This window comes from Carex rostrata, chromosome 17 (genome assembly GCF_964058835.1).
Source record: "Carex rostrata chromosome 17, lpCarRost1.2, whole genome shotgun sequence".
Lineage (NCBI taxonomy): Eukaryota > Viridiplantae > Streptophyta > Magnoliopsida > Poales > Cyperaceae > Carex > Carex rostrata.
This window is the reverse complement of record NC_135934.1, coordinates 9,912,158-9,920,027: the sequence shown is the minus strand read 5'-3', so window position 1 is coordinate 9,920,027 and position 7,870 is coordinate 9,912,158. Positions and strand designations below refer to the sequence as shown.

The 7,870-nt window shown below is 32.8% G+C and overlaps 2 protein-coding genes across 2 annotated transcripts; both read left to right on the top strand.

Moving 5' to 3' along the window:
• The first annotated feature begins 237 nt into the window (after positions 1–237).
• Positions 238–3,697, top strand: LOC144568112 (rac-like GTP-binding protein 3). The gene is made up of 8 exons (XM_078318342.1): positions 238–680; positions 781–868; positions 977–1,086; positions 1,174–1,237; positions 2,307–2,371; positions 2,645–2,710; positions 3,040–3,143; positions 3,423–3,697. Exons 1-8 carry the CDS (start codon positions 576–578, stop codon positions 3,457–3,459), a joined length of 639 nt encoding a protein of 212 aa, XP_078174468.1. The 5' UTR covers positions 238–575; the 3' UTR covers positions 3,460–3,697.
• A 1,907-nt stretch (positions 3,698–5,604) lies between these two features.
• On the top strand, positions 5,605–7,412 carry LOC144568278 (xyloglucan O-acetyltransferase 3-like). Its single transcript, XM_078318570.1, has 3 exons — positions 5,605–5,981; positions 6,073–6,350; positions 6,564–7,412. Exons 1-3 carry the CDS (start codon positions 5,648–5,650, stop codon positions 7,332–7,334), a joined length of 1,383 nt encoding a protein of 460 aa, XP_078174696.1. The 5' UTR covers positions 5,605–5,647; the 3' UTR covers positions 7,335–7,412.
• The last annotated feature ends 458 nt before the right edge of the window (positions 7,413–7,870 follow it).

Genomic DNA, 7,870 nt, shown 5'->3' with positions numbered 1-7,870 from the left:
CATATCTTCTGATAAAATATGCCACCCCCGTTTTCGACATTATGTTTGATGTACGACCGTATATATTTTCGACATTATTTTTGACCGTATATCTTTTTGACGCCGTATTTTACAATTTTACTTGGTTTGGTGCCTGGTTTGTAAAATTGAGAGGTAGTCTCACCTCCTGACATAAATACCCTTCACGCATCAAAAGGGAGTATCTTTACTTTCACTCGTCTCTCTCTTCTCTCTCTCTCTCTCTCTCTCTCTCTCTCTCTCATCCTTTTCTTTTCTTCTCCCCAAAACATAGAATCAACCCGACCCCTTTTTATTTTCTCTCTCAGTAAACAAAAAGGAAATGCTAATTGTCAATCCAACCACCCCAAATATCTGAAAACGAAAGCTAGTTCCTTTCGTTCCCTTTCCTTTTCCTTTTCCTTTTCCTTTTCCCCCCTCTTTTTATTTTTAGTGATTATTATTAGTTCAGCTGCTACAATACAACACAACAGTACCTTCCTAAAGCTGCTCAGTTCCCAGATCTCTTTCTCTCTCTACCTTTCTTTACAAAAAGCTGAGCGCAATTCCATTGAAATATGGCATCAACTGCTTCCAAATTCATCAAGTGTGTTACAGTTGGCGATGGCGCTGTGGGGAAAACTTGCATGCTCATTAGCTACACCAGCAACAAATTCCCAACCGTAAAGCTCCTTTTTCCTCAATTTGAAAGTTTTGTTCACCAAATCTCTACTACTTTCTGATGATTTTGGTGCTTGCTATAATTTAACTGAATTAATGTAGGATTACATACCGACTGTGTTCGACAACTTCAGTGCAAATGTCGTCGTCGATGGCACCACAGTAAATCTGGGCCTCTGGGATACTGCTGGTATTTATTTTGTGCTATAAAATTTTCTTAAATTCTTTCAATTTGTGTGGCTTATTTTTCCTGACTAATGCAACTTTTTTATTAACCGGGGTGATATTTGCAAAACAGGGCAAGAGGATTACAATAGATTGAGGCCTTTAAGTTATCGTGGTGCAGATGTATTTGTTCTAGCCTTCTCTCTTGTCAGCCGTGCAAGTTATGAAAATGTTCTCAAAAAGGTCTAATTTCATATTTCTCTACTAATCTTTACTACCTTTTTTTATTTTTACTTTCAATTTTTTCTAATTTTGTTCCTTCTTTTTCAGTGGATACCTGAGCTCCATCACTATGCTCCTGGGGTTCCAATAGTGTTGGTTGGCACTAAATTTGGTAAGTTATTATCTGACAATTTATTAATAATTAAACTTATTTAGTATTAATTAGCATCCAGTTTAAAATTGTTCATACATTTTTTTCTTTTCTTTTTAGTTGTTGCTGGTGGGTAGCATATCTCTTTGTTTTTATTTTTCTGAAGAGATTGTTTTAATTGCAGTATAGACTTAAACCTACATTCTCAGCAATAACTGGGGAAAGTAATGAATTGTCTTGAATTAATAGAATTTTGGCAAATTTGGGCCCCAATATTTAATAACACCTTGTCTTCTATATTATTTCAAGTTAAATGCTCTTTATGTTCCATAAGTTTGTGTGATGGTGGGCTCAGGTTCCCTTTTCAGTTCAATCTAAGTTAGGCATCCAAATATTTTTGCTTTTTTAACTCTATATTATAAATTACCTTGTTTTACTTTGGTGTCATTATAACAGTCAGTACATTCGATTTGGTTTAAGTTAAACCCGAGATGGTATATGTGCTAATTTGGGTTTTTGAATTTGCTGTTTGCTTTTGGAGCACTGTGGTCTGAAATACGAAATGCATTTATCATTTATAATTTTTTATACCATTGGCTTTGTATCCTGTGATTAGTGTTTGCTTATCCATTTCTAATAATGAGAGGAGAGGAGGCTGTGGGGTTAATTTTTTTACTTAAATCTAGGGTTGCATTTTCATAGCGTATTATTGTGTCACTGACTTGTGTTGTTAGATACTCTTTTAGATCCTATTTTAATGATTTGTCAAATATGTTTAGGTTGTGTTAGCTGAGACAGATAAACAAAACAATTAGGTTAAATAATGTTATATCCTAGTCATTGATGTGTCAGTGTCACATGCTGTCATTTGAAAAAAAATATTGTTTAAAGTTCAGTCAAATGATGTGTCAACTCTTTTAGATTTTGTACCTTAGAGTCCGAGATGAGATTATGTCAAGTGTAAAGTAAAATACAACAGTATAAAGCAACCTCAACCTTATTAAAGTTATATTTAGCAAGGAGGTGGAGAGACAAACTATCCATTAACTATTGTTGACTTGTTAATTTATGATTGGTTAATTTTGCACAGATTTGCGAGAGGATAAGCATTATTTAATGGACCATCCTGGCATGTTACCTGTAACTACTGCTCTGGTAAAAATTAACAGCTGGTTCAATAAATAAATTCTTACAAAATTTTATGTAAGCTTGGTGTTTTCGCAAGTATTATCAGCGAGGAAAGTCATATGTAATGCAATTTTTGTTTGCGAGTGATCTCTTTTGTTTACAGTTTGCGAAAAATTCCAAACAAGTTACTAGTTCACAAAATATGCTATGATTTCAAGATTTTCTGGAAGCATCTGTAAACTGAAAAATCACATAAATGTTGTATCAATAGTACTAATACCTTTCCTTTTATTAATTAAGGGGGAGGAACTACGCAGGCAAATTGGTGCTGCTTATTACATTGAATGTAGCTCAAAGACTCAGCAGGTTTATCCTATGCACCGACTCTAGCAGAAAATGTTATATTAATTAGAAGAATAAATAATAGAAAGTAATAAATACAAAACCTATGTTTTCATACATGTGTCGCCACCTACATTGTCTCCTGGATGAACAACTCTTTTTTTTTTTTTTTTTGAATTTGTATCCTGAGAAAGAAAATTAATCTAAAAAAAAAAAGAATGTAGATATTTAATATGATCTAAATGGAGATTCAGACCTTAGCAATAATGTGTAGAATGTGAAATTACACAGGTGGTGATCGGGTCATAGGGTCCTTTTATTTTATATTTTTGATATGTGGAATTTATGTGTAGAATGTGAAAGCTGTTTTTGATGCTGCGATCAAGGTTGTCATCCAGCCGCCACAAAAATTAAAGGAAAAGAAGAAAAAGAAGCAACAGCGTGGATGTTCTCCTTTGTATGTTCCGATTTATTTCAAATTTTCAATTAATTAAACATATGATTTCAAATGTTTCATATGGAATGTTTGTTCCCACTTGTATCAAATTGAAATCTTAACAATAGTAGCAGAGATAGGGGTAAATATATTGATAGAGTAGTTTTTGCTCCATGTAGCGCATGAACAATAGAGCCAAAACAGCTCTGCATTAAGCATAAACTGCTCTGTCAATATATTTAGCCGGAGTTGGAGAGGTTACATGTATAAACTCTTAATTGGCGTTATGTTGAATTGCAGGATGTCTTGTGCAAGGGGCTTTACATGTTTCAAATGAAGACGGTGAATGCAATACACCATTCAATTTTCCCAAATCTGAGTTTTGGGTTAACTATCAGTGTAACGGGTCGGGGGGTATGTATATTTTTTTTTTTCAGTTTCTCAATTTGGTAGTAGATAATTTAGTCTGTTAATGTCAAAAAGCATGTTAGACGAACCTTTTTGTTGACGATTTTAATTTGTTGGATTCACTCAAACTTCTAAATTCTTCAACTTCATTTCTAGTGGAAGTTTAAGATCAGTGTCACTTTTTATTGATGTTTAATCTTGGGTATAATGTGGAAGATAGATTAAATATCAAGCCTTATCTTGATTTTTCCAAATCTACAGCGTGATAAACTTGTTTGGTTTAAGCTTTGAAGTTTCTAATAACTGAACTATTTTAAAATCTGACCCTCAAGATAGACCTGATGCCTAATCTGATTAATATCCCGAAATTTTTATTAATATCCACAAAAATATTAAATTTCAAAATCTACACTCCATACAGAGGAATTTTGAAATATGTCCAAACCGGAGATAAATTTCGGGTTTCATACAAACTTTTCACAAAAAAAATTTCCTGTTCTAAGAATTCCGAAACTGTGGGAAAAAATTCCGGTTTGCCAAAATGTTTTTTAATTGAACCGTGGAATTTTTTTTTAATTAAACAAAAATGTTTATAATTTTTTTATTGAAATCTTAGAACATATATTTTTTTCAAAATAGATGGAATACTATATAATTTGATTTATTAGAAAGACCATAACAAATAACTCGGATCAATATTTTTTAGACCAATTTTTTGTGACTGTAAAAAAAATTAAATTATTTCTGTGTTACTGAAAAAAAAAAAAATACTTTAAATCTGAGTTATTGATTCCGGTTCAAAAGTCAAGAATATTTGAATTCTTCTATTTTTGGAAAAAAAAAATCAGGACAATTCTCTGACAATTATGACAACTCTATTTTTTTTCATTTGTGGTATTTTTTTTCAAAAATAGAAGAATCAAAATATTTTTTGTATTTACTTAGAAGTGACTTTTGAACCGGAATCAATAACTCAGCCAAACTTTATTTTTTTTTTTTTTCAATAACACAAAATATTTTAATTTTTGTTACAACTGCAAAAAATCCGGCCTAAAAAATATTGATATAGATTATTTGTCGCAGTCTTTTGAATAAATTAAATTATATAGTATTTCATTTATTTTCAAAGAAATATATGAAATATTTTTAATATTTTAATAAAAAAAATAAATAAATTATAAACATTTCTGGTTTATTAAAAAAAATCTTAGAACCAGGAATTTAATCTCCGGTTTCAGAATGCCTAGAATCGGAATTTATTTTTTACGGAAAGTTTGTATGAAACCGGGAATTTCATCTCCAGTTTGGACAGATTTCAAAATTCCTCCGCATGAGATGTAGATTTTGAAATTTAATATATTTTTTTGATATTAATGAAAATTTCGGGACCTGATGCCTAATCTGATTGACCCACTATCGGAAGTAAATGCCCCTAAAATTTGAAACTAACATTTATTTTAATATACTGTTTTATTGGTTTTATAATAAAATTTTGAAATCGTACTTTGGAATTCTTAAAAATAATTATAAAAATCATTCATGAAGGTAACCATAAAAAAGTAATTGTGAAATTCATATGTCCTTAATTTATTAAAAGCATTAACAAATGTACACAATGCGCTTTAAATACATACTTTTGATGCTGTAAATGCATTTTAGAAATCGGCAAAGCTACTCTTCGAAAAGAAAGAAAAAGAAATTTGGACTGAATCTAAACAAAATTTTGTACTAACTGCTTTGTAAGTTTCTTTGACGTGACTTAATTAATTCCCTTTTATCCCTAAAGTGGCTTAACGAACCCATCTAACCCAGTTGTGATTTTGTCAACATAAAAAAATATCTCCTTTTCTTATTCCAAGTTTGCAAGTCTTGGGTTAGGCGATCTACGCAGTACACCACAAATTCTCTGATTAATTATTAACCTTAAACAAGAGAATTTCAAATTATGAAGCATTAGCAACTTAGCAAGTCTCCATTCTCCAAAGTACCAGGACAGTTCAACAAACAGGCTTAGCTGTATATCATGCTTATATTAGTTACTTGACAATTTCACAAATGTTTATATAGTGACTTATTTGGTGCTTTCTCTGGTACCAGAAAAGAAAGAAAATACATATATGGCATCACCTGTCTCTCCTTGTACACCTAAATTTCAGAATGGCACTGAATGGATCAGTATATTGCAAAAGAAGGTAACTTCTTTTTTGTTTCTGTTACTGGTGCTTTCGACAATGTTTCTTTTCTCCGTATGGTACTCTTCACATAATTTCAAATTTGGAGGTAAAGAAGCTCTGAGAAAGAGTGCTCTACTTAGAGATCATGTCCTCCAGATAAATTCAACTCTCCAAGAAACACATGACAAAGCTGTTTCACCAAGTATCCTTTCATTTCGTGAGAATTCCTCTGTTGAAGCCTCTTCTGAAATCTCAGACACCAATCCACACTTTGCAAGTAAGTTCACTTTTATAAACTCTTAAGAATTTTTACAAGTATTGTAGTTCAATTTGTTGTATGCATATTAACTTGAAATGCATTGACACAGTTGAGTCGTGTGACGTGGCAAAGGGCAAATGGGTAAGAGAAACAAGAGAGCCGGTATACTCGAACCTGACATGCTCGTTTCTACCGGAAACAAAGAACTGCCAGAAATACGGTAAACCTCCCAGTTATTTGTACTGGAGATGGAAGCCAGATGGGTGTGATTTGCCGAGATTTGAACCTGAAAGGTTTCTTGACCTTGTAAGAGGAAAGAAGCTGGCTTTTGTCGGCGACTCACTTGCTCGCAATCAGTTTGACTCCCTGCTATGCCTCTTATCTCAGGTACAGATTTAGTAACATGCGCACATTTCTGAGAAATTTGCAATTCAAATTCTAAAAAATAATGGTGCATAGATTTGTTTGCAGGGCTTGTGACTCGTTATATGCTTGAGAGCTTGTAACTTGCTATGTTTAGATGCGCCTAACAAGCAAATCGGGAAATAAAAGACATCTGTATATATATGCTAAATTGCTAATGTCATATAGTAATTTCAGGCAGAGACTCCCCTTGACGTATACCGTGATCCTTTTGACAAATTTCGGACTATGCATTTCCCGTCAAGTAACTTCACGCTTATGGTAATGTGGTCGGAGTTTTATGTGCAAGGCATACCAATCATAATAAACGGTACTGCCACATCTGCTTTCGACATACATTTGGACAAAATCAACACGAAGTGGACGTCTCAACTCCCGGACTTAGATTACCTCGTCATATCTGGCGGTAACTGGTTTTTCAGGGTAAATTACTTGCATGAAAACGGCAGTCGTATCGGATGTGTCAATTGTAGAGAAGATAACCTAAAAGACTATGGCATAGCATATGCAATCAGAAGAGTTGTGAGAAAGGCTTTGGAGAGTATTAATTCATGCCAAAATTGTGATAAATTGGTAACATTTCTGAGGACTTACACAACATCACATTTCGAAAACGGTTCATGGTTCAACGGAGGCGATTGCAATAGAACACAACCGTTGGATGAAACTCAGATAAATTTAGAGGGGATTGAATGGGAGGTAAGAAAAATTCAAAATGAAGAAATAGAGAGAATAAAGGGGTTGAATAATGAAAATAAGAAGATTTATGGGGTTATGGATGTAACTAAGGCTATGATGATAAGAGCTGATGGGCATCCTGGTGCATATTATAATAAAAAATGGTTTAATAATGCAAATGATTGCCTCCATTGGTGCTTGCCAGGGCCAGTAGATATGTGGAATGAGATGTTGATGCATAATCTCATGACAAGTTCTTCATTTAATTGATTTAATTGGTTATATATCACACATGTATATTTGCTCTCTGTTGTTTTTTTTCTTCTAAACTTCATTGAGGATATATATTATATATCACACATGTATATTTGCTCTCTGTTGTTTTTTTTCTTCTAAACTTCATTGAGGATATATATAATTATAATTTTATAAGTGCTTTTCTTCCTTGAACAGCCAATGGTGCATCACATAATTTATATTCTGTAAAATTATTCCTACACATTCTCCATACTTCTCAAATTCAAATCCGTGCCATTTATTTCTTTCAAGTATAAGTCCAGGCCGCTTATTGAACCCAAAACACAAATAAGATTTTATATAAGAGGACCTGGTTTAACTGACCCAACCCAAAACGCAATTAATATACTAAACATAGCGTGAAAGTGCATCATTTTTTTTATTACAATACAAACACTACTATTTGTGTATTTGCTTGTTTATTATTTTACATGAGCGAGGTGTAAACACTAAGCAGTAAGCACTAGACTAGATGCATCAGAAAATTGTGCATATGAGGTGGTACCTAG

Bases quoted from the DNA above. Each gene is read 5' to 3' on its own strand.
- LOC144568112 (XM_078318342.1), top strand. From the start codon at position 576: ATGGCATCAACTGCTTCCAAATTCATCAAGTGTGTTACAGTTGGCGAT. The intron at 869-976 runs GTATTTATTTTG...TTTGCAAAACAG, and splicing joins GGGCCTCTGGGATACTGCTG to GGCAAGAGGATTACAATAGA. The intron at 2,711-3,039 runs GTTTATCCTATG...ATTTATGTGTAG, and splicing joins GTAGCTCAAAGACTCAGCAG to AATGTGAAAGCTGTTTTTGA.
- LOC144568278 (XM_078318570.1), top strand. From the start codon at position 5,648: ATGGCATCACCTGTCTCTCCTTGTACACCTAAATTTCAGAATGGCACT. The intron at 5,982-6,072 runs GTAAGTTCACTT...GCATTGACACAG, and splicing joins CACCAATCCACACTTTGCAA to TTGAGTCGTGTGACGTGGCA. The intron at 6,351-6,563 runs GTACAGATTTAG...TAGTAATTTCAG, and splicing joins TGCTATGCCTCTTATCTCAG to GCAGAGACTCCCCTTGACGT.